We start from the raw sequence: 26,605 nt of genomic DNA, 5'->3' as shown, positions 1-26,605 counted from the left end.
CATCCACAACACGGATTATTCACACTCCTACCCTCAGGGCGGAGGTATAGGAGTGTGAGATGCAGGACTGCCAGACTCAAGAACTCTTTCTTCCCATCAGCCATCAGACTTCTAAACAGATAACCAACGCACATAACAGTCTCTTTTTCTGCTCAGTACAACACTACATACTCCATCCCATTTTGCACTATTTTATTTTTTATTCTTTTTTTTGCACATAATCCAATTGCACTAGGCACTTTTTTGCATAATAAGCACAAAAAAAAACACTGTACACTGTTTACATCTGTTTCATTACTCAAATCAGGTTTACATATTGTTTATTTTCATAGATATTTATATACTTACATTTTACAATCAATCTTCAGGCACTTCTGTGTATATATGTGTATTTATGTGTATGTTGTGTATGATGTGTATGTTATGTGTATGACTTCACTGTGGACGGCAAAGTAAGAATCTCATTGTACAGGGAAACGTGTTTCCTTACTGTGCACATGACAATAAACAGTTGAATTGAATTGAATTGGAAGCCTAAGAGCTTCAAACACACTCAGGTTAAGGGAAACTCATTTCAAGTCCTCTAGAGTTAAACAGGTGAGTTTTACCAGTTTTGAATCCATTCAGCCGATCTCCGGGTCTGCACTTTTAGCTTAGCTTAGCATAGGTAATTGAATTGGATTAGACCATTAGCATCATGAAAAAAAAGATTGAATTAAAGAAAGAAAAACCCAGTAGTTGTTTTTGTTCATATTTTACCTATGATTGGGTTAGAATTACTCAGCATGTTTAGCGTAAGACCTACAGATTAGCCGTTTAATGGCACCTATAATGCAAAATCAACTGTTAGAAGATGTTTGGACAGAACTGTGTGCGCACTGTAAATAAAATGCAAGGCTCCACACAATTTGTTCATTTTGTCCAACACAAATAGATTAAGTTAGCTTTTTTGAAGGAAATTTGATCATTTTACAAGTTCCCTACAGTTAAACAGTCTGAAAACCTTTGGGGAAACACTAACAGCAGTCACAGGCCTTCAAACAAGTGTGCCGCAAGCCTGCGTTAGAGTGAAGGTCTCGGCCGTTAGATCGCCCCCTGGGGGCTGGCTGCAGTACAAGTCATAAAGCCCGCCTCCTCCGTGTTAATGAAGGAGACTTGAGCCCAAATAAAAAAAATTATTACACTTGCAATAAAATGTCCCGAAAGATGGTTCTGGTCGATTAAGGCACTGGTTATTGTGCTGAAATAGGTGCAGATCTTCATTTTTGTAAACAGTTTGTTTTTAGCAGTAATTTAATGCTGGGCGTGTCATCGTGATTGACAGCTGTGATTGACAGTTTCTCAAAGCAGCGCGTCTGAGCTTCGGCAGGAGACTGAAGTGTTATTATTGGATTTCTGTGTTATTTTACTATGACAAAATGAGTTCAGCAGTAAACTACAGTTTCTGACATACATGATCCTGGTGGAACACTGTTTATTCGCTAAGGTCAGGGCTTTTTTCGGGCTTTATTAGTTTGCTGATACACGCCTAACCACCCAGATAGCAAAATACACTCGGGCCAGTTCCGGCTAGATTCTCGCCTGCCGGAGACTTACCCCTCAGAGCTCAGACTGACTACCTCTGCTGGACCTTCTCCGGATGCCTGGACTCACCGCCCGATTCCAGCCCGAGTCAATCGAGCCAGATGCGGCGGCCGAGCGAGCCGGCGCTGCCGCATGCGAGCCGGAATCAGCCCGCGACGCCGCGAGTAGGTTATGCGCTGCGGCCCGGAGCTGGCGCGATTGAATATATAAAACCCTCATATTTGTTAACGTTATTACATCCATTTGTGTTGATATGACAGCAAACGCATGCTGAGAAGTTCGGGGGGCGTGGTTGATTTTACATAAAGCGTTTGGTTGGAAGCTCGACTCCGCTCATTTTCGCGGCTCCTCCTCTGGCTCCATCAGACAGTCCTTCTGCGCATGTCAAGGCTCCAATTTCAGCAGTCTTTTGCGACAGTTTGTGCCCATCAAGCAGGCGTTTTGCCCTCAAGGCGTTCAATGGGAAAAGGGGCTGTCGCGTCGTCCATATTTTTTACAGTCATTGCCTTCAAATTGCTTAAGGGGGCTAATAATATTGACCTTAAAATGTATTTTTTTTAATTAAAAATTGCTTTTATTCTAGCCAAAATAAAAAAAAGACTTTCTCAATAAGATAATATTTTCTTGCTCTGTTAAACATCATTTGGAAAATATTGGGAAAAAAAATCACATGAGGGCGAATACAGACTTCAACTGTATATCCTCTATGCTGGTCAAGTAAATGAAAGTGCAAATGATATTTCGTCTGGCCTGCTTCTTTCACAAATGTACAAGAAATCACTGTTTGCAGCTATTATTGCACCATTTTTGGCGCAGCGTAAACTGAAGTCCTCTCGCAACACTTCAGATGTGTTATGTGGAGCACACGCTGATATGAATCTCCCAGTCTTGTGCCAGAGAATCTCCGATTTGCATAAACTGTGATGGGTTACAAGTCTATCAGGCAGAATAGAGAGATTATGCTGAACTAATTCACACCCGAGGCTGCAGCAGCGTGTCAGCTTTGAATAATCTTCTGCCTGACATCTCCACAGATGCGACAAGATAAAACTTCCTCCTCGCTCAGGTGAGACGCAGACGCTGGTCAGAACATATGAACAGGCTTCAGAGAGACGACTCTTTCATCCGCGTGTGGATTTGAGTTGAACAAGAGCGCTGAGAGATGCAGGAAACACTTAAGAAAGAAGAAAATCGTTCACTTGCTCAATTATCATCATCTTATATTGTATGGAGTTACAGTAAAAGTCAGATTTATTAGGACTCTTGTTTTTTTTTCTTTAGCATGTTTTTAAAGGGGTGGTCCACAGTGTATTTTAAAGGCTTGGTTGTGTTTATAAGATGCAAAGCAAGGTGTGCTCATGCATCAGTTGTAGGATATCATGGTATTTTTTTTATATACAGTTGAAACCAGAAGTCAGATTTCAGATGTTAATGTGATATAAATGAGATAAAATAATATAAAAAAATAAAATAATAAGATAAATAAATAAAATATTATAAAAAGAAAATTATGTATATGTATATATATATATATATATATATATATATATATATATATATATATATATATATATATATAAACTAGAATTAGTATATTTTATATATATATATATATATATATATATATATATATATATATATATATATATATATATATATATATATGATTTTATATTTTTTTTTTTTTTTTTTTTTAAGTGATGTTTAACAAAGCAAGGAATTTTTTTTACAGTATTTCCTATATTTTTTTCCTCTGGAGAAAGTCTTATTTGTTTACTTTAGGCTTGAATAAAAGCAATTTTTTATTTTAAAATATTTGTTAAGATCAAAATTATTAGCCCCCTTAAACAAAAGATTTTTTTCAATTGTCCACAGCAAACCACCTTTATACAATAATTTGCCTAATTACCCAAACTTGCCTAATTAAAGCCTTTAAATGTCACTTTAAGCTGAATACTAGTGTCTTAAAAAAATTTCAAGTCAAGTATTATGTGCTGTCATCATGGCAAAGATAAAAGAAATCAGTTATCGGAAATGAGTTATTAAAACTATTATGATTAGAAATGTGTTGAGAAAATCTTCTATCCGTTAAATAGAAATTGGGATAAATTTAGATAGGGGGTCTAATAATTCAGGAGGGTTAACAACTCTTCAACTGTATATATAAGGGGATTTATTAGTAGTGACACGAGACGCTCACAGCTGTTTCGCCAATTTGCAGTGGGCTGATAGTTAATAGTGTTCCTCGTTCTCTCTCGGGACTAATTCTGTCCACGAGTGTCTGGTCAGAGTACTCTGCGGGATCTGTCACCATCACTTACATCACACTTGCTCAGCTCAACGTGCCACTTTAAAATCCAGGATCAATGGTTAGATCGAGCGTTGTGTATTGGTGTGCACATTGGTGCATACAAATGACTTTTCCCAATGTGTGAAGAAGATTTGGGATACAACATAACAAAACTAAAACTTTGAGATTTGAGATATATCACAACACACAAACACATCTGGCCTCTGTTTTCATTAGGTTGTAAATAGGCCCTTTAAGACAAGTCTTTTCACTCAGTGGCCATCTTTTAAATGCCTCTCAGCATGCAAGTGCAATTCTTTGAATAGGGAGACATCAAATTCTCCAAATTTTGGAGACCAACTTTACCATTAAATTTCATATTTGGCAATTAAATATGCACCCAAACTCTGCCTAGGCTGGTTTAAGCTGGATTTTTCAGCAGGGTCTAAAACAATGTGTTTCAGTTTCATTGTCCAACCTCAGTGTATATGCAAAACTTTACATTTTGGAGCCTATGGTATGATATTTAACATAATATAACATGATCGAGTCGATAAATTCAACGAAATACCACAAAAACGTGCTTGATTGGTTAACATTAGCTAATGCATTAATTAACTACTACTTTTGGCATTTTTTGGTTTTTAAAAGGCTGAAATTAACAATTAAAATATATTAGAATAAAGTTTACAATTGGAAAAAAAGATAAATCTGCATTCACAACAATTATTAGTAGGCGTTTAGCTAAAAATATATAAATAAATAGTTTAAATAATTTATTATGGTCAATAATGTCCAAATTATGGAGAGGGGTCTGGCTGCAGACCTGGCGCAGTGCAATCTGGGCTGCATCCAATGCTTTTTAATGGGCTCACCTAACCCCACCCTAACCCTACCCGTCACAGTGACGTCACTAGGTCCATTTGAGTGCATTGTGTCTGACATTGCATCGCTGAGTGATGCAGTCTCAGCTTGCATCATAAAGGCTGCATCCAGATACTGAAATTATGTGTGAAAAGATACTGATACTGAAATTATGTGTTTTGTAATAACAGGCTTTATGGCGCTCGGCCGAGTGAGGATTTAGTTTATTTTCCACAGAAGGGTTAAAGTTCACCTCACAAACAAACGTCACCAGAAAGGGGCGTGGTGTACATTAAGCACTGCTTCAGTGTTGAAGAATAGGCTCCGCATCTTCAAACCAGAGGTACTGACTCCATTAGTTGTATTTAACTTTTCGTTTGGAGCACTTCAACTGTGTTTAGAACTAGTTAGAGATGTAATATTACGTATCTCGCGACACGTACTTATAACCGCGAGAACTTGTAACTACACCTAGAAGTTGCACTTGCTTAACGTTACTTCTCTCCCTCTCCGTTATTGTTTATTATTAATGACTATTTCGACTATTATTATGTATGCATTTGTCTAGAATATCATTTGCATGCAGTGTTGAGTGACGACAAGATTGCATCAGATTTGTTTTTGCAGCGTGTGTAGCTACTTTAAATGTAATCAAACAGCAGTACTAATAATAGGATGTTTATCTCGACTGCATGTGCAAGTAAATACGGACATTAATGTGCATGCTATGCAAGTGATTTAAACATTCCTCAAGTATTTCGTATTTGACACGGTTTACCGAATGCAACCAAAGACTATACTTTGATGCAGTCCGTGTTTTACAAGCAGTCAAAGTCCAAACCAGCAAGCGACAATACATGTCTACTTCTTATTAGACAGTCTAGATGAGTCATTTGCAGAAGCCAAGCTATTCATTACCCGCAAAACACTGATATTTAAACGAGTTGAACACTTCTAAAGAATGTAATTATTAATGTGAGTATTATTATAAGCATTTAAAACCAGAATTAGCATTTTTACAAACAGAACTGTGAGATTTAATTTACAGAAAGTCAACTTACTGTTATTTATGTACTGTTTTATAGCTTTTTGATAGTTTTATTGGCTTATTTCTTGTCAGATTGTCCTGTCTCAGTGGGATTTTAGAGTCTCGTTCTAGATTTTGGGGCAAATTTTGGCATTTAAAGTAATAATTGTACACTTAAAATTAAATGTCAATACATTTTTTATTATTTAAACAAAATGTAAATAAATTAATACATAAAAAATTATAAAAAATTATAAATTAATTTTAAATAAAATAAATTACAATAAATAAACAAATTTTAAATAAATGAATATAAGTTTTAATAAATGAAAATAAATAAATTATTTAAATGTAAATAAATTAAAAATAAATAAAATTAAATAAAGTTAAGATAAATAAATAAAAAATAAATAAAATCTAAATATAAAATTTAAATAAATGAATTTAAAATAAATGAATAAATAAATTTAAAATTATAAAATAAATTAAAAGTTAAGTTAAATTAAAATAAATAAAATAAAAATCGATAAATAAATTAATAAATAAATAAGTAGTATTTGTCTAATGTTAATATAAGTTACATAATGGCTAAGCAATTCCATTTTACAGTGAAGAAATGGAAATATGGAATATATTATCTAAACATTTATGAATTTCTTGCTAAAATGCCTGGATTTGTAAAAATTTCCAGAAAATATGTGAATGTTGGCTTCATTTGAGCCACATATTCTCCAGCTGACTGTTTCCTTATTGTTTAAGTATCTCTTCTGCTCAGAGGTGACGAAAAAACAAATATTTTTCCAACCAAATTCCCTCCAGACTGATGAGGATGTTGATTTCCCCTGTGTTTTAAAAATTATTTTCCACTCTTCCTCAGTAATTTCAATATTGCACTATTTTTCCCCGTTTATTTTTATATATAGTTTTTTTTATCGTTCATTTGTGATTATTTTCTCAAGCTTTAACAAAACATTTTGTACATTGAAGGTTGTACTTTTCCTTCCCATTTTTAAACATTGCCACCAAAATGAATTAGCAAACAAATAAAAATTAAAATACAATTACAACAGGAATAGATACAAATATAGCTAAATGGAAAATAATAATAATAATAATCATAATAATAAATAAAAAGAATGAAATAGTTATTATATTAAAATTTATATATATATATATATATATATATATATATATATATATATATATATATATATATATATATATATATTTAATATAATAATTATTTTTTATATATATAAATATATATATAATATATTATATATAAAATAAAAAAATTAATTAAAATAAATAATTACCTACAGTACATGATAATGCAAATCTATATATCTTCTGATACATCTATAGTGGTCTTTTACATAAATATGAAACCCAACCATATTGGTGATCACTGTAAACCTGTTTGCACAGATTTCTTTATATAAATATAAGTCTTCATCTTTGCACAATATGTAAACATAGGTTGCCATGTCTAAAATTTTTGGATTGTTTGGGTTTTTACCAAAATCTGGTTCAATTCCATGTCAACAGCTCCTTTAGAAATATTATTCCCAGGAAAAAACATGAGGTGTTCAATACTTATTTCCCCCACAGAAGTTAAAACTTTCCATTAATGAGAATAACCTTTGATTACACAGGATCATGTCTGAGCTGAGAGGTAAAGTGCAGACGGTGCTGGGTCAAATAGAGCCCGATCAACTGGGTCGCACCATGACCCACGAGCACCTGACCATGTCCTTTGAGTGCTCCCACGTTCCTCCAGCGCCCGGAGATGAGGGTCTTTCCCTGGCGCCCATCGAAATGAAGCACCTCCACTGGCTGCAGCAGAACCCATACAGTCACCACGAAAACCTGCTGCTGAATCAGGAGCTGGAGGCCGTGAAGGAGGAACTGCTGTGCTACCGGAAAGCAGGAGGAGGAACCATCGTGGAGAACACCACCACGGGCATCAACCGAAATCTGCCTGCTCTGAAGCAGCTGGCTAAGGAGACCGGCGTGCACGTGATCGCAGGAGCCGGTTATTATGTGGACGTTACTCATTCTGAGGAGACCAGAAAGATGACAGTTGAGAAGGTTTGTGCTTTTGTCACTGTTCGTTGGTTTTTGATATTCAAAAGAGTGGAATGGGTTAACCCTGCTGTGCTGTTGGGGATGTTTTCATCCACTCTGGGGTGACTCTTTTTATTTTGTCTTCATTCGGTCACAGCTTCCTCTGGGTTTCAGCAAATTGAATTATTATTTTTTTTAAAAACTCACAAATACAGAAATTTATTACCATTTCATTATGTTGGTACCTGTTTTTGCCCCATTGGCTCATATTTGTGACAATATAAATTTATGTAATCTAGTTTCAAATGAACAGTGATATATACAGTATATACAGTTGAAGTCAGAATTATTAGCCCCCCCTTAATTTTTTTCTTTTTAAATATTTCCCAAATGATGTTTAACAGACCAAGGAGATTTTCACAGTATGTCTGATATTTTTTTTTCTTCTGGAGAAAGTCTTATTTGTTTTATTTTGGCTGGAATAAAAGCAGTTTTTAAATTTTTAAAACCCATTTTAAGGACAAAATTATTATCCCCTTTAAGTTATAAATTTTTTCGATAGTCTTCAGAACAAACCATCATTATACAATAACTTGCCTAACCTGCCTAGTTAACCTAGTTAAGATATATATATATATATATATATATATATATATATATATATATATATATATATAGTTGAAGTCAGAATTATGAGCCCCCTTGTTTATTTTTGTTCCCAACTTCTGTTTAACGGAGAGAAGATTTATTTTCAGCACATTTCTAAACATATTAGTTTTAATATATTTTAATTTATCTCTAAGAAGAAGATTTATTTTATCTTTGCCATGATGATAGTAAATAATATTTGACTAGATATTTTTCAAGACACTTCTATACAGCTTAAAGTGACATTTAAAGGCTTAACTAGGGTAATTAGGTTAACTAGGCAGGTTAGGTAATTTGGCAAGTTATTGTATAACAGTGGTTTCTTCTGTAGATTATCGAGAAAAAATATAACTTAAAGGAGCTAACAATTTTGTCCCTAAAATGGTTCATAAAAAATTTAAAACTGCTTTTATTCTAGCCAAAAATCAAAACAAATAAGACTTTATCCAGAAGAAAAAATATTATCAGACATACTGTGAAAATGTCCTTGCTCTGTTAAACATCATTAGAAAAATACTTAAAAAAGAAGAAAAAAAATCGAAGGGGGCTAATTATTCTGACTTCAACTGTGTGTGTGTGTATATATATATATATATATATATTTGTATTTTATTAACGTCTACCTCCACCCAAACCTTAAACCCAACCATCAATAATGTAAAAACCAATACTATTTATCAAGTTACCCATAAATTGTATTTTATTAGCATCTACCCCTAAACCCAAGCCTCACAGTAATGTAAAAACAGTAATTATACCTAATATTATTCATATTATTTATTAAATTACTTATTATATTGGATTGTTTAACGTCTACGCCTACCTCAACCCTGAACCCAAGCCTCACAGTAATGTAAAAACAGTAATTATACCCAATATTATTCATATTATTTGATAAATTACTCATTAAATTGGATTGTTTAACATCTACGCCTACCCCAACCTTAAACACAAGCTTCACAGTAATGTAAAAACAGTAATTAATAAAGAGTATTATTCATATTATTTATTAAATTATCCATTAAATTGTATTTTATTAGCGTCTACCCCTAAACCCAAGCCTCACTGTAATGTAAAAACAGTAATTATACCTAATATTATTTATTAAATTATCCAGTAAATTGTATTTTAGTAACATCTACCCCTAAACCCAAGCCTCACAGCAATGTAAAACAGTAGTTATACCTAATATTATTCATATTATTTATTAAATTACGTATTAAATAGAATTTTTTAACGTCTACACCTACCTCAACCCTAAACACAAGCCTCAAAGTAATGTAAAAACAATAATTATATTGAGTATTATTTCATATTATTTATTAGATTACTCATACAATTGTATGTTTGTAACTTATACCCCTAAATCCAACTCTCACAGTAATGTAGAAACAGCAATTATGCCCAGTATTATTCTTATTTATTAAATTACTCAATAAATTGTATTTTATTAGGGTCTACCCATAAACCCAAACCTTAAAGTAATGTAAAAACAGTAATAATTGCTGTACAGTGTCACAAAAATGATGCTATATTGACGTATCTGCATCTGTATCCCTTCTAGACTCTAATTTCTATCTCTTCCGCCCCTCCAGCTCACCGATGTCATTGTGAGTGAGGTGCTTCATGGAGCAGACGGCACTGACATCCGCTGTGGTGTGATCGGAGAGATCGGCACAAGTTGGCCAATCACAGAGAGTGAGAAGAAGGTCTTGCAAGCCACTGCTCATGCTCAGACTCGGCTCGGCTGTCCCGTCATCATCCACCCCGGTCGGGACAATAAGGCGCCGGTGGAGGTCATCCGCATTCTGCAGGAGGCAGGAGGAGACATCTCGAAAACGGTCATGTCTCATCTGGACAGGTGAGAAAATATGGAGCCAGATCGGTCTCAAAAATAATACTTTAACAAATATTAAAACACAATTCATAAATAAAACACACAATTTGTGATTTCACTAGTAAATATCATCAATATTTTCGCCAAATGAATTGGATTTGTGTATATTATGAATTGTGTTTTGAATTTACGATTTGGATTTGTGTGTTTACGAATCGTGTTTTGAACTTGCGAATTGAATTTGCATATTTATGAATTGTGTCAAAGAGCTTGGAATGACCAAGAGGCGACACTAAATAGAACGTTCCATTGCAACAGCAGCGCCCAGCAACACCCCTGGATTCCGCCATTTTAGAGTGAAAGAGATCAGCTGTCAATGGATCTTATTGCTGTCGCGATGGCAAGCAGCTGCTTTGTTTTGTATTTATTTAAAAAGCGCTTTAAAGCTGAAATACAACCTGAAAGACGACAATACAACACCAGCTATGTTTCCATCCAAAAATGCGAATAAACTTTATGCGCAAAACTGGATTATCGCTTAAAAGTTGTGCGAATGAAGCATCGTTTCCATCCAACGAGTCAAAGCGAACAAAATCGTCACTTCCTGATTAACTGGCGCCAAATATCAACAGTAAAAACTGCATTTGCTGCAGTAGGAGAAGCTGCATCAATCTTTTCTAAATGAATGCGCCTCAGAAGACAATCCTGACAAGCAGTGAGCGCACGGTGGCGTTTGAAGGTGTCAGACGCGGAGCACAGGCGCTCTTGATTCTGGAGGTCATTAATAATATAATAACATTAACACTGAAATGGTAAGGCGTTTTATAATGACCAAAACAACATTTCAGATGTTTTATAATGTGCTCAGCCAAACGTTTTATCCATTCACACACATTTTAAACATCACATGATCTCTTTTAACAAAATCACATGACCTTTTTTAATGCGCATGCTGGAGTTTGTGCGGTAAAAGTGTTTCCATTGCAGTTTATGCGCATCTTTTCTTATCGAATAAAAAGTTTATCCTATCGGTACATACTCAAATTTAAATGACTCGGACTCGAGGGCAAAAAAACCCAGATTGGGACATCCCTAGTAACCGGTAAGATCTACCAGAAAGACTCTAGGAGGCACATAAACGTTTGAACATTTATTGTGAATTGTTTGCATAACTGAGAGTTCGTTACGGTCCTTTCATAAAGTTCTTTGGCGCAAGCCCCGTCTATAGTGCAGAACTCTGGATGAGCTGGCAGATCCTGCCTGAAGATGAAGGCAAGGCGAAGCCAACCCCCTGAGTGGAGACGAGGCCAACCTGGTGGTGGTGGTGATGGGGAGGATGGAGGGAAACTTCCGCAACGTCACCTGAATACAGCGAAACAGATTGTTTAGATGAGCTTATATACATGGCTTGCTTGGTTGTTATAGGCTGACGAGATAATTATTATGAATGACGTGACATCTCAGTCTTCCTGGTAGAACCTTCGCTAAAGCTTTCATGTAAGTTTACCTGTTTGCCATTCGATGACGTTTATTATCTCTGTTTCAACCTGGTATTAACGTGTCTTCACAAAAAGTCAACCAAGACTCATTGCTTGGTTGTACCTGGTATTAACAGGTTTAACATGATTACCTTGCTTTTCGTATAACACATTCTACAAAGATCTTGTCTTTTTAACTCATTTGACCACATCGTTCTTTTGGACGCTTTTCCGACTGCTTGTGAAAGTTGTCTGAAAGTGGACAAGTCATGACAATTTCTACCGTTTGTGCCTGTATTTAATCCCATCCATTTACGGTCGAACCGACAAGAAATGCATTTTAGTATCAGGTGCAATTTCTGCCCTCTGTAGTCCCAAAACAAGTACAAACTAAAAAGCAGAATGTATTTTATGTCTACACTATTTTAATTTAATTAAAATCCCATTCAAAAGTGCATTGACTTCAGAACAATCTGACATTTGAGAGCTATTTCTGGGCTTTTGATCTACTTGAATAACCTCTATTTTGTCACTTGTGTGCCTTACAGAAGCATATATGATCACGGAGAGCTGCTGGAGTTTGCGAGAATGGGAAGCTACCTGGAATATGATCTTTTTGGCACGGAGGTTCTCAATTACCAGTTCAACCGTAATGTGGACATGCCCAGCGACAGCCAGAGGGTCCAGAGGTGAGTAGTTTCTGTGATCAGAAAAACACAGCAGCCATTACTAGAGATGGGTGAATTACTTACGAATTGTAATCAGACATGCATAAACAGTAATATAATATCTTAAAGCAGGGGTGTCAAACCAAGGTTATTATAGTTATCGAAAAAACAAAAACTAAAATGTAAAATAATTGTCGTTAACTGAAATAAAAATAAAAACGAGAGTTTTTTCAACAACTAGAACTAACTGAAACTGTATTGTGTACATAAAAAAACTAACTGAAACTAACTGGAATTATAGCAAAAACCTCCTTCGTTTTCGTTATGTAAATGTATTTAATAAATAATCTTACTGTAAGCCTTTTAGTAGTAAATATAATCCGCGCTGCAGGTGTTTGTGTTTGATCCTTTCGCACCTCAGAGTCTCCTGCTGCCATTGGCCAGATCGTGCCGGTTCTCCTAGAGTCATCCTCTCTGTTGCTCCCGCGACAAAAACGCGTGGACATGACAGCAGCACGGTGACAGCATTAAATACAGAGACTTAAAACTATTACCTTAACACATTTGTGCCCAATAATGGGTTTTATTTCTGTAACACGATCGCGAACGAATCTTTGTAACCGGATCTTCTAAGTGAACCGGTTGAACAAGTTCACCAAATCGAACTGAATTATTTGAAATGATTCCCATCTCCAGTAAGAACTTATCCACCCAATTCTTACTTAATAACAAGCCTAATACCCCCCATCTGACTCTAAATTATCCAATATACACTCTCATTCAGTTATTAGAACAGTAACGTTACATTGAGGGGCGGTAAACCGATAATACTGCGCATGCGTGATTCAGTGAACCAAACACAAACGATACAGCCTGCTGTATGACTGAACTGAACTTGGAACAACTGCAGCGCGGGTGAACCGAGGGCTTAAATGAGAGCATCTGGTGAAAAACGTAAGTTTATTTCATAACAGACAATCGTAATGAAATTTAAATGAGTGAAGCATGATTCAGTTGGGTTTACAGTTAGTAAAACTTTACTGTAAGACATTTTTTTCAGATCATGGTGATGTTTTAACTGACTGAAATCACTATTGCTGACTACATAATGTTCAAAACATCCGCTGAAAAATCTGAATTTTCCATCACCAGGCCCGGATTAATAATTCAGAGGCCCCTGGGCACAATGTCTTGTAGGCCCCCTATAGCCGCACCCCATAGTTGAATTAAAAAAATAAGATCAATGTAATATTTGTTAAATAAAATTAATCTATAATGTATTGCCCACATTAAAAAAAAATGATATACCGTACATATATTTCTAGTCTACAGAGATTTAATATATTTTTAAAGCATTTAAAGCAGACTTTGAAAAAAATACTAATACAACTAGGGCAGTGGTTCTCAAACTGTGGTACGTATACCACTAGTGATACGCAGGCTTTAGTGGTACGCGGAGGAATGAAATATGTCATGTACATGCTACACACATTCAAAATTTATCAAAAATGATGCTAATAATATGCCATATTTGACATATAGCCTATATTTCTGAAGTAATCTGCCATGTTTTTTTTTTATCTATGCAGAGTTGTAGCTGCTTTACCGGGCCTACTACGCCACTGTATTTCAATACTGCTCATTTTTGTTGGTACTTGGAGAGACAATTTTTTTCTGTGGTGGTACTTGATGAAAAAAAGTTTGAGAACCACTGAACTAGGCGAAATTAATGGATTTTAATATACTTGTTCAAGTTCACTGAAGCAGACCTAAAATTTATATTTAAGGGCATTTTGCGTGATTGACGAGCGTTTTGTGCGAATCTCTCAAGTTCGAAAATCTTAACTACAGCAGACATTCGCGCCCACGCTCACCAATCAGGAGCTTTCTCCTGTAGGGTGTTGTGCTTATGACGTAGCGCCTGGGGGAAATCCTCCTGCCGACACCAGACAACAGTTAATCAAACTGGGCTCAGCTCAGTTGGAAGCATCGCTGAAAGCCTTCATCATCCAGGGATAATGGTATCTGCAGGAGTTTATGAACTCCAGAGCTGGGTGCACCTCTGAAAGGATCTAGCGGACTCAGACACGGCTCCAAATGAATCCACGCTGTTTTTCAGCCTTCCCAAAGCACATAAACACAGTTATTCTCTTAATTAAATCAATGGTAGCCATTTAGCAACGAAGCTACAGTCCTTGCTATTGCTCAGTGAATTTGACGCACAAATGAAGCGAGTAAACTCAAAATGTTCACTTGTCTATTTACGCACGAATAGCATGATTTATCCGCGCGTACTGCGTCTGGTGTGAACACCGCATTAAAGAGCGGGTTGGATTGTATAGAGACAGAAGGTTGGTTAGATACTAATCAGAACTAATCAGATGAAGACGTCATATTCTGACATCATAATCCAGATTATATGTAATTCATTAGACACCTCATAAACATCTGCCTCAATTTCTCTTTCTAGTAATCAGTACATGATTGTTTTCTGCAAATTTGATTGGTTGCAAAAATGTAGTGAGATCCATTTTGTAATGTCGGAGAGTCATTTGGTTTTGTTTCACCAGCTTGAAATTCCTGATCCAGGAAGGTTATGAAGACCGAATCCTCATTGCCCACGACATCCACACCAAACACCGACTCACCAAGTACGGCGGCCATGGCTTCTCCCACATCCTCAAGAACATAGTTCCCAAAATGCTGTCCCGAGGCATCACTCAGAACCAGGTGGACAAGATACTGATAGAGAATCCCAAACGCTGGCTGACGTTCAAATAAACCAGCTGCTTTCATGATCAATAACATACCAAAAAAAGAAAAATCACCTTTTTTTTATTGTTGTCTACTTGATTTTGGTGCGAAAATTCTTATATTAGTGAATGTTGACGCTGTAAAATGGCAGAGCTGTCGCTTTAACAGTAACTGGATTGTTCAAATCAAATATCGAGTCCCTGAGTCATAAAAACTAGGTGCTTGTAACTAAACTGCATCCTTTTATTGGATGAATGAGCATAAAACAATGTTTTTAATTCATTTGAATGTTTTAATAAATTAATTAACTCAAATTTGAGCAATTAAAGCAGACATCCCAAGTTGGGAAAAGTCATTTCCGGGGGATACAGAGTTGATTTGCGGGAGGTAGCGGGATAGTGGGTGTATGAAGAGCAGGGGGTTGGGGTGTGTTGAGTGAGCGACGTATCTGGGTAGGGGGGCGTGTGCGCGCGAGACGTACCCAAAGAGCGGTGGGAGTTGCGTGTGCGACGCAACATAACATTACTTAAAGAGTGGTGGGGTGAGTTGCGCACAACGTACCTGAAGCGCTACGAGGGATGCGGTGTAGAGAGGGCTGTGCAACGTATTCAAGGACTGGGCAGAAAGCGCGCGATTTCCGGGAGATTATCATTCATTTGCGGGCATCTGGGAGTGTCTATGCATTTGAGGGATACTCCCGCAACTCCCGGGAGACTTGGGATGTCTGTTAAAGTAACACTTGACTTTTAAAAGGCTCATTTTAAACAAGGTAAACAAGTGAGCTTTACCCTTTTTGAATCCATAAAGCCGATCTCTAGGTCTGGCGGTAGCTCTTTTAGCTTAGCATAGATCATTGAAACTTTACTGCATCATTTTATTTTATGGACAAAGATAAAACAACATTTTTAATTAAGTAAACTCGCAGAGTTAAAGTATCACTCGATGTTAAATAGGCCTATTTTACATTTGAAACAAGTTAAGCAAGGGAGTTTAACATAAAAACATAACTTTTAAACATTAAATTTTTAACATTAAACATAATTTGTGAAATATTAAATTAATAAAATTCAAAGGGGGGTTAATAATTCTGACTTCAATGGGGTATATGCCGAAGCATGCTAATAGGACTTTTAATTTGCCAGTAACCTGGGTTAAGCGCTTCCGGCGAAATGAATGCCAATGCAAAATCCGGTGAGTTCAAGGTCTGTTTTCTTTAAAAATCAGCGATCTCCACTAGCTGAGTGATATCCGATATGAAGTGGGTCTCAGATTGTACAAGAAGCACTGCATTAAATTACATTTCCCCTGCTAAATCTTTATAATATGAGCATTTATTTTACCCCAGTATATTCAATGGAGCTTCTGCGTTAGCCTGCCGATTCTGACGGGCGCGTGCGAGTAAACAGCTTTTTGTCTCGTTTTACGCTTGAGCAACCAAAAAAATGCTAAAGTTTATTTAACTGATTGTATTTTAATGACATTACAACATCGATGCTGTATAAGGAACCGTAGAAAAACCGTAGAAAAAAGTTCACAATAACAGGTCATCGGAAGTGTATCAGCATGGGAACAGCACTAGCTCTGCATATACCCTACTGTATATCATGCAAAGTCCTATTACTGTAGTCCACATGAACCAGAAGCTGACCGTTTTTTATTTAATGATGCAGATTCTATAGAAAAACTGAATATAAGATAAGAAAACAGTGGGTGTGGCTTGTTTGTTTCTGCTGTGAGCTGATTGGATGTAGTAAAATAGGCATTTCATTCAGAAAGATGGGGAAAAGTGTTTGGGGGAGTTATTACAGTCTAACAGACTCCTCCTTCTCACCATTTCTGTTTGTTGACTTACAGTTGGAGGGGCGTAGTTAAGTATGTTAGCCACACCCAATACTTCAGTAAGACGTAATCTGAGAACTTAACTGAAAACAAACAGGATGTTCAGATTTCAATTAAAGATTACAAGGGCAAACTATTTTTGTCCTTGATGACATGCACAGATGAACTGTTCACCACAAAACTAGCATTGTAAGCTAACAAAATCAACATTGTGATTTTGGATTTCATGTGCACTTACTGACTATTAGTGCTGAGGGGGATTAGTGTGATGATGTTCCAAAAGTGAATCTGTTGGGTTTGTCAGGCCTTATGTTTCCCTGCGCATGTAATATTTGTAAGACACGCGCTATATGACAGGTCATTGTGGAGGACGGAGAGATGTGGAGCAGCTGGTGCTCACAGTGACTCCTCAGGTAAAATAATGACTCTGTCAGTCGCGCTGGTCCTCCGTAACAGCAGGATCGTGTTCAAAAAACTGAAAAACACATGCTGTGAGCTGTCAATAGTATAAAAAACATCCTATTTTCCTTTCGTTTTCAAATTAAACTTGCGTTTGAAGAGTTCAGTTGCAAACATCTCTAAGTGCTGTGATATTTTCTTCTATAATATGCTATTTTTAATCAGGCTTTTATGGATATGTTCAATTATTTCACTTTGAAGGCAAACAAAATATAGCTTATTCTTTGCTATAAAAGTGAACACACACACACACAGAGTTGCATGAGAAAAGGATCATTTTTGAGAAAAAAATCCGATTTTTAAACTCTTCATTTGATTGTTGGTGACCTTTCTAACAAATATTTGTTGAGGTTTGAAATATTTTAAAGTTTCAGCTCAAAATACCACACAAATAATGTTTAATAACTCTGAAACTGACCCATTTAGACTTTGATACTATTTTTGTGGGGTTTTGGCGACTGTCGCTTTAAATTCAAATGAGATGTCCTCTTTTTAAAAGAGGGCGGAGCTGCAAATGCCTGTGTGTCAGCATAGTGGCAGATTCTAAAACAGCACTGCTGTCCTATGCTAATGAGGGAGGGAATGTCTCTAATTTCCCTCTCTGATGACATATACGACGGGAGAATGTTAAAGTTCTTCATCAAGTCTGATTATAACAAATACAATTTATACATTTTTACCATTAGAAGCTGGTTATATTTAGGCACTGCTGACACACAACTGTGTAAAAAGCTTATAAAAGTGATTTTTGCATAATAGGTCCCTTTTAAATATTTGCATATGCAGTAGGTGAAGATTCCTATTTTTACAGTTGCGTTTATTTAGTGTATGAAGAATCTTTCGGCAGTGGAATAGAAAGTTTTATATGATGTATGATAATTTTTCCTCAAGTTCATGGTTATGTCTAACAATTTCTAGTTATGAACTGTCTCAATCACACTTTATTCATCATAAAACTATTAATAGTATCAATTATTACAAACTATCAAGTTTAAATCTCACAATTCTGCCTTTTTGACCTGAAAATTGCAAAATAAGAAAATTACAAGTTTGCATTTCACAGTTCTGACTTTTTTGCCCCAATTTTTCAAAATATAAACAACAATATTACAGGTTTAGAAAATTTGTGCTTTTCCAATCGAAGTTGCAAAATTTAAACTAAAAAGTTTATATTTCATAATTCTGCGTCTCCCCCGAAAATCGCAAAACAACAAAGTCATCAGTGTCAGTTTTACATCTCATAATTTTCCCTCAACCCCTCAAAATTTGTATATAAAATTTTTAAAATAATTACAGGTTTACAAATATTTTAACTTAACCACTCAAAATAATCTAAATTGTTTTCCTTTTTTCCCTTAAAAAAATGGTTTTAAATATAGGCAAAAAAATACAGGTTTACAAAACTTGTGCTTTCTTCGTCAAAATTGCAAAAATTAATCAAAACAAAAACAAGTTTACATTTTAAATGAAAATATAAACTAAATAATTGCTGGTTTGCATCTCACAATTCTGCCTTTTCGTCCTGAAAATTTCAAAATAGAAACTAAAATATTACAGGTTTACAACATGTGTGCTTTCCCCATTGAAATTGCAAATTTTAAACAAAATATTTAAACGTTTTTTTCCCTAAAAAATCACAAAATATAAACTAAATATTTACAATTTTACATCTCACAATTCTGCCTTTTTGTCCTGGAAATTACAAATTATAAACTGAAAATTATACGTTTATATCTTACAATTAAATCCCTTTTCCTCAAAATATCAATATAAATTTAAAAAATAACCCTAACCCTTAACCCATCAAAATAATCTCAAAATTCTGCCTTTTTTTCCTCTGAAAATTGCAAAATTTAAGTTTAATTATTACACATTTGCAATTCTGACATTTGTTTTTTAAATACAAATTGCAAAATATAAACTAAAAGATTTACAGAAAAATCTTACTTCCCCTTCAAAATTATAATTTTCTTTACAAATTTATATTGCACAATTGTTTTCCCCATGAAAATTGCAAAATGCAAACTCGTATTTTAGTTTATATCTCATAAGTCGTTCTGACATTTTTCCCTGAAAATTGCTAAATATTAACCAAAATAAATTATGTTTTAATTCTAAGTTTGTATCTTATAATTCTGCCCTTTTTCCACTGAAAATTCTAAAATATAAATTATAGGTTTACAACTCAAAATTGATTTTCTTCAGTGTAAATTGTAAAATATACACAAAAATAATAATTTTACATCTCAGAGTTTGGAACTTTTTCCCTCAAAATTTCTAAATATAAACAAAAAACTGGTTTTCAGAAATTCTTACTTTTCCCCCTCAAAATAAATTTTTTTTTTTACAAGTTCACAACTTACAATTCTGACTTTTTTTCTATAAATTTCTAGATGTAAACAATAAAATGACAGGCTTACAAAAATTAGTGCTTTCCCTCAAAATCGCAAAATTCATTCATTCATTTTCCTTCGGCTTAGTCCCTAATTTATCAGGGGTCGCCACAGCGGAATGAACCACCAACTATTCCGGCATATGTTTTATGCGTGGATGCAATCGAGTACTGGGAAACACCTATACCAGGGTGTTCGTGGGGTCTAAAAAAGTATTAAAAGTTGAAAAATCAATTATGAGAAAATCAAGGCCCTTAAAAAGTCTCAATCATGTTTTTCCAAATCTTTCCTCCTAATATTAACAACAGCGTGCTCATGTGATTGATTCAGGCCGGGGCGTCTAGTGATTTGGCTCTCATATGTAGTGAAACTGCAGAGTAAAACAGATGGGAAAATGTAAGTTTGCGTATTCTGGTTGGAGAAAGACGAGTTTAAACAGTGGCTGAAGCCTGTCGCTGAAAACAACGTAATTTATTCCTTCAAGCTTTGTTTCTTCCAAGCTTATCTGAGTTCTGTCGCATGGTTGGTCTTTATTTATTTATGTAACCACAACTGTTTATGAACAACTGTTTATTAAGTTAAAGGTTTATTACTGATTAAAACTTGAAGTGGCGACGAAATCTTAAAATATTCTGAGAAGGTCTTTAAAAAGTCTTAATACTGAAATTACCTTTGGGACTCCTGCATATACCCTGCACACACACACACACACCCTCATACACGCCAATTTTGGTTGGCACGTTTGCCTCACAGCAAAAAGGTTGCTGGTTCGAGCCCTAAGTCAGTTGGCATTTTTGTGTGGAGTTTGCATGTTCCCCCAGTGTTGGTGTGGGTTTCTCCCTCAGTCTAAACACATGCGCTATAGGGGAATTGATTAAACTAAATTGTCCGTACTGTATGAGTGTGTGTGTGTGTGTGAATGAGTGTATGGATGTTTCCCGGTATTGGGTTGCTGCTGGAAAGGCATTCACTGCATAAAACTTATTCCTGGAATAGTTGGCGGTTCATTCTGCGGTGGCGACCACTGATAAGATCAGAGACTAAGCCGAAGGAAAATGAATAACAGGACTCACGTGTTTACTTCTGTATTTTTCTAATGCAGAGCTTTTAAATTTAAGGCAAATGTACACACTCATTAAAATCAAACGATGTATATTTTCTTCACGGTTTATTCAATGGCACTCCACAAACCAGACAGCGATAACATTTCAAATGAAAACACTGACATAAAATGGTACAGATTTGTGGCGTGAGAAATTATTCTTCATGTTAATGATTAGCATGTGGGCTAATGGCGCGTGCTCGTAACAGCCTCTTCAGGTCAGCCATGTGTCACCGTAAGTCAGGCACATATGGAATGGAAAGATGTCAAATTATTATCATTTTCAATAAATATACTACAATCACCAGCGTTTACACTGTAAGGACGTTTATTTGAGATCACAGTGATTTTTCTAAAGACTAATTTGCGTGACGGGTGTGCTTTGAGACTGTATACTTGATCCATCTCTCTGTTGCGCGGCGTCATTGCGTCGTGACGTCAGAAAGCGAGTCTGTTTAATCGGCGTAAACCATGAAGCCCGAAAACGTGCTGTATTTGTTGTTGTTTCCGCCGTGCGCTTTTCCTCCGTCTAGTTTGATGTAGATCTCATCTCCGGGCTCCAGATGTAAGATCACACTGTTGCTGGCATAGTCATAGTTTTGATCCGCGTCCTGCGCTATTGCACTCGCGCGCACCTGCGGGGAAAAGAAGATGAATCATACAGAAATACTGAGCATTTATAATAATAATAACTTAAGACAAATGCACATCAAGTTATGACTAAATCTGCTCATGACTAATAAAGTTCAGCGTGACTAAAGTTAAGACCAAAGGAAGTTTATAAAATAACATTTCTGATATATTAGTTCATTTAGTCCCCATATAAGTTACAGTTGAAGTCAGAATTATTAGCCCCCTTTTTATTTATTTTTCCAATATTTCCCAAATGATGTTTAACAGAGCAAGGAAATGTTCACAGTATGTCTAATAATATTTTTTTCGTCTGGAGAAAGTCTTATTTGTTTCATTTCAGCTAGAATAAAAGAAGTTTTTAATTTTCTAAACACCATTTTAAGGACAAAATTATTAACCCATTTAAGCTATATATATATATATGTTTTTCGAGAGTCTATAGAACAAACCATAATTATACAATAACTTGCCTAATATTTACCCTTACCTGCCTAGTTAACTTAATTAACCTAGTTAAGCCTTTGAATGTCACTTTAAGCTGTATCTTCAAATATTATTTGCTTTCATCATGGAAAAGATAAAATAGATCAGTTATTAGAAACGAGATATTAAAACTATTATGATCAGAAATGTGTTTAAAAATGATCTTTGTTAAACAGAAATTGGGGGAAAAACAGGGGGTCTAATAATTCTGACTTCAACTAGCCTATATGATTGTCTATTGATCAGATCAAATTTATTGGTATAATTTAATCATAATTAATGTTAATAATAATAAATAATGCAATTGTAATATTATAAATAAAGGCCTACAAAATGTTATATAAGCATTTATATTAAGATTTCATTCTAAATTTATTTGAATATGAAGTTAAAATCAATTTAAAAAATCAGTCAAACATTAAAGTGTAGCTCATGTAACCATCAGTTCTAATAAAATGTTGTTTACAGCTGTGTGTAGCTTTTAGAACCGCACATGAACACAATATATACATAATAAATGTTTGTTTTACAATTAAATAATTAAGAAGCCATTTTATAGAATAGGAAAGAATGATTTATATTTTATTCAGATAAATATGGTTGCATTTGTTGCGAAATAAATACTTATAAATGCACACACACACAAGCAAGGAATAAATAATTTATATGTATGGTGAATCTGTAAAGTGGTTATGTCACCTGCAGGCTGTGCCAGCTGGATTTATGACCTACCTGGTTATTCTTGCAGAGATCAGCCCACATGCTGGTCCCGTCACCGCCTCTCATTAATACGTGATACACGAAAAAGTAGATCCCCGGGATGGAGCAGGTGAATTTACCGCTTGAGGGGTCATAGTGGTTGCCCAAGTTAGTGACCACATCGTCAAACTTCAGCACCTCGTAGCCCTCGTGCTGCTTTTTGAGTCCCGCGTAGAAGGCGATTTTGGGGACGGTGCTGTAGGTCGCTGCGCTGATCACCCCGGTGACTCCGGGCGGTCCGGGTAATCCAGGCGGACCCGGCTCTCCGATGACCCCTGGGGGACCTGGAGGACCTGGCGGACCCGGCTGACCTCTCGGTCCGATCCTTCCTGAGCGCCCCGTCTCTCCTTTCGGACCGCGGATGAAAGTCGGTGGAGACTGAACTAAGCGGTTGTCCGTCGGCGCCGACGATGGAGACTTGGTGGTCCCGTACGGATCGCACACCATGCGGCAGGCGCCCAGCATCTCGTAGCGCGGGTCGGATCCTGCGGCGCTCACCAGAACCGGGATGAGGATCACCAGCACCAGCACCATGATGACCCCCAGCACGCCGGTGGCGATCACCCGCGCTCGGACGCGCAGTCTCGACAGCACCGGGCGCGCCGCGCGCTCAGATTTACGCGCAATCTTGCTCTGCCGCAGAAGAAACGATTGAAAACAAAAAACTTCTCTGCAGCCCCAGAGAAGTCGGTTAACTTTGCAATGAAGATGCTAGCATTCCCCGAGCTGACGTTAACGTCATCTGAACCACGTTTTTATTTGTTTACTGTAAAGTTAAACACCGCAAACACAAACAAATAATGTGTGAGGGAGATCTCCGCATCCCTGCTTTCTCACCTGAGGGTGAAGATGAGAGAAAGTGTGTGTGTGTGTGTGTGTGTGAGAGAGAGAGAAAGAGAGGGGGGGGGGGGGCGCACGTGAGCTGTATCTTCAGAAAGATGTGAAGACAGATTGATCTGAGACAAATCGGCTCTGCATCAAGAAAGTCAGCTTCTTTTAAAGCTGTGAGAGATTGATGAGGAACTGTATTAAAAGAGAGTTCTTCACTTTGAATGCAAAGAAAATGATGTGTTAAATATTTATATGTTACAAATTCAGTTTATAGGCTTTAAGAATGACAAAATTTGATGCCGAAACAGGCATATTTCTTATTGGTACGAAGTGTGAGTGTATTCCCCTCCACCAAAAGTAATTTATATATATAAATATATATTCAACTATTGGGCCCAAAGTGTGCCAAAAATTTGCCCCACACCATTACACCACCATCACTAGCCTGAACTGTTGATACAAGGCAGGATGGACCCATGCTTTCATGTTGTTGATGCCAAACTCTGACCCGACCATCCGAATGTCACATCAGAAATGGAGACTTATCAAACCAGGGAACATTTCTCCAATCTCCTATTGTCCAATATTAGTGAGCCTGTGTGAATTGTAGCCTCAGTTGCCTGTTCTTATCTGACAGGAGTGGCACCCGTTGTGTGGTCTTCTGCTGCTGCTGTAGCTCATCTGCCTCAAGGTAGGACGTGTTGTGTTTTCAGCAGGGGCGTAGTGGGCATTTTAAAAGTTGGGGGGTGGGGGGGGGGGGATGGCAACTGTATGAAATCCAAAAGTTTACATTCTTCATCACCTGTTTCTAAATGGTCTGTCTCTAAAAGTGAGGTTGCTACGTCCCTTGTGTTCAGAGATGCTCTTCTGCAGACCTCGGTTGTACCGAGTGCTTATTTGAGTTACTGTTGCCTTTCTATGACCTGGAACCAGTCTGGCCATTCTCCTCTGGCATCAACGAGGCATTTGTGCCCACAGAACTGCCGCTCAATGGATATTTTCTCTTTGTCGGACCATTCTCTGTAAACCCTAGAGATGGTTGTGCGTGAAAATCCCAGTAGATCAGCAGTTTCTGAAAGGCGGTGAAATAATAAATATTTGTCACTTTCTCTTCGCTGATAAGATATACAGCCAGGTCTCAAGGATACTTCCGGGTTTCTTCCCACCACAGCCTCGATTTCACTTTTAAAAATGGCGGCCGTGTGAAATCAGTCTATTAGCTGTTGGTTGCTAAGCATACAGTAGTTACATTAAAATTTGGAGAAAAGAAAAAAGATGCAACTATTCATTTAAAGCGGTTGGTTGCAGCTATAGAAACTGAATTGAAAGTTTATTAGAAAATGTGTATTAAAAAAAACAGATTGACTTGATTACATCATTACATGTGCTTTATGAGAGTGGGTGGAGCTTAAGTTTTTCTTCTTCTGTGGAGCATTATGGGTAATGTAGTTTTCAGCAAAAATTCCACTAATAAACATTTCTTTTCGGATTAGTCCCTTTATTAATCTGGGGTCACCACAGAGGAATGAACCGCCAAATTATACAGCGTATAGTTTTCCTCTTTCAGCTGCAACCCATCACTGGGAAACACCCATACACTCTTGTTCACACACATACACTATGGCCAATTTAGCTTACTCAATTCACCTATTGACCTTATTCTAAAATGCGGAAGTGCGCCTGTTTTTGCGATTGTCTTAGAACTTCCGTTTCAGTCGCCTATGCGAGAAATGACAAGGAATAATAAACGGCAAAAAACGGCCAAACTACTTGCTCTACAAACAAATGTTTGCATGACTATACAGACCAAGTAGAATAATATAACAAGGAAATATCAGTTTGCAACATCAAACCGCTAAACGAGCAGTTTTTAATGTCTAAAAATGAATGGAAGTGAATGAGACCGGAAGTCTCGTGCCAAAAAGATTCAAATGGCAGCGCCCGCTCGTCTGCGGAGAATAAGGTCAATAGTGCATGTGCTTGAACTGTGGGGGAAAACGGAGCACCCGGAGGAAGCCTACGCCAACATGAGGAGAACATGCCAACTGATCCTGTCAGGGCTCAAACCAGCGACCTTCGTGCTGTGAGGTGATCGTGCTACCCACTGCGCCACCTTGACGCCCACTATTAAACATAACTGTAAAAAACTGTAACTTAAATTATTGTGAATAGATGTAACAATGTACACAATCAGTTAGCAACCTCTAATCTCACATCTTTCTAAATCAATTTCTTCATATTAAACATTGAATACCATTTTATTTTAATAGTTAACCACAATTTTGATGAAATTACAAGAGTGAAACCTTTCTTTACTCAGAGATGAAGGTGGGATTTAGCCAAGAGAAGATCTCTTAGTGTAATTATGCAGTCTTGGTGAAAGCATAAAGCATGTGAACTGTCAAAACCTGTGAATCTGCATGGAGCGTCGCTCTAGCTTCCTCTCTATCCATAAATCAGCTAGAGAAATGCAATCAATTCCAACAGTCCAGATTGATGGAGCACCCTAAAAAGTTCCACATCTTGTCATCCTAGACAGTAATATCAATATGACTCAAAATTTCGTTCTTAGCATCTCATCAAACCAAAAGGGATGAACAGACTCTCGAAGACAGTCTTAAAAACGATCACGTGTAGCCAGATCCCAAAAACACACATTTACACTTCATTTACTCACTCTCAGGGCATTGAAGATGGACCATTATTGTTCTCCACCTTCACTGTCTTTTCCACATCCAGGAGAGTTACAGTGTGGAGAAGCCCCAAAGAAGTTTTCACCCAGACTGTGAAGCATGGGGGAGGATCAACTGTTTGGGCTGTAATATCATGGCAATCCTTTGGCCCATTACTTGAGACACTAACATCAATATAACTCAAAACTCGCTCATT

General features: G+C 36.6%; 2 protein-coding genes and 1 long non-coding RNA gene across 3 annotated transcripts in view; 2 read left to right on the top strand and 1 right to left on the bottom strand.

Moving 5' to 3' along the window:
• Positions 1-26,605, top strand: part of LOC141377726 (uncharacterized) — a 187,866-nt gene that overhangs the window by 101,472 nt on the left and 59,789 nt on the right. The window lies entirely within an intron of this gene.
• pter (phosphotriesterase related) lies at positions 5,015-15,327 on the top strand. The gene is made up of 5 exons (NM_001045381.2): positions 5,015-5,081; positions 7,421-7,856; positions 10,076-10,341; positions 12,344-12,484; positions 15,034-15,327. The coding sequence occupies exons 2-5, from the start codon at positions 7,425-7,427 to the stop codon at positions 15,242-15,244; spliced, it is 1,050 nt and encodes a 349-aa protein (NP_001038846.2). The 5' UTR covers positions 5,015-5,081; positions 7,421-7,424; the 3' UTR covers positions 15,245-15,327.
• On the bottom strand, positions 21,064-23,706 carry c1ql3b (complement component 1, q subcomponent-like 3b). Its single transcript, NM_205701.1, is given in 2 exon segments — positions 21,064-21,645; positions 22,859-23,706. Coding segments are annotated over 2 exon segments (741 nt in total). The 5' UTR covers positions 23,420-23,706; the 3' UTR covers positions 21,064-21,465.

Source organism: Danio rerio, chromosome 2 (genome assembly GCF_049306965.1).
Source record: "Danio rerio strain Tuebingen ecotype United States chromosome 2, GRCz12tu, whole genome shotgun sequence".
Classification (NCBI taxonomy): Eukaryota; Metazoa; Chordata; class Actinopteri; order Cypriniformes; family Danionidae; genus Danio; species Danio rerio.
This window is presented reverse-complemented; position numbering and strand designations above follow the sequence as displayed.

Bases quoted from the DNA above. Each gene is read 5' to 3' on its own strand.
- pter (NM_001045381.2), top strand. From the start codon at position 7,425: ATGTCTGAGCTGAGAGGTAAAGTGCAGACGGTGCTGGGTCAAATAGAG. The intron at 7,857-10,075 runs GTTTGTGCTTTT...CCGCCCCTCCAG, and splicing joins GAAAGATGACAGTTGAGAAG to CTCACCGATGTCATTGTGAG. The intron at 12,485-15,033 runs GTGAGTAGTTTC...TTGTTTCACCAG, and splicing joins GACAGCCAGAGGGTCCAGAG to CTTGAAATTCCTGATCCAGG.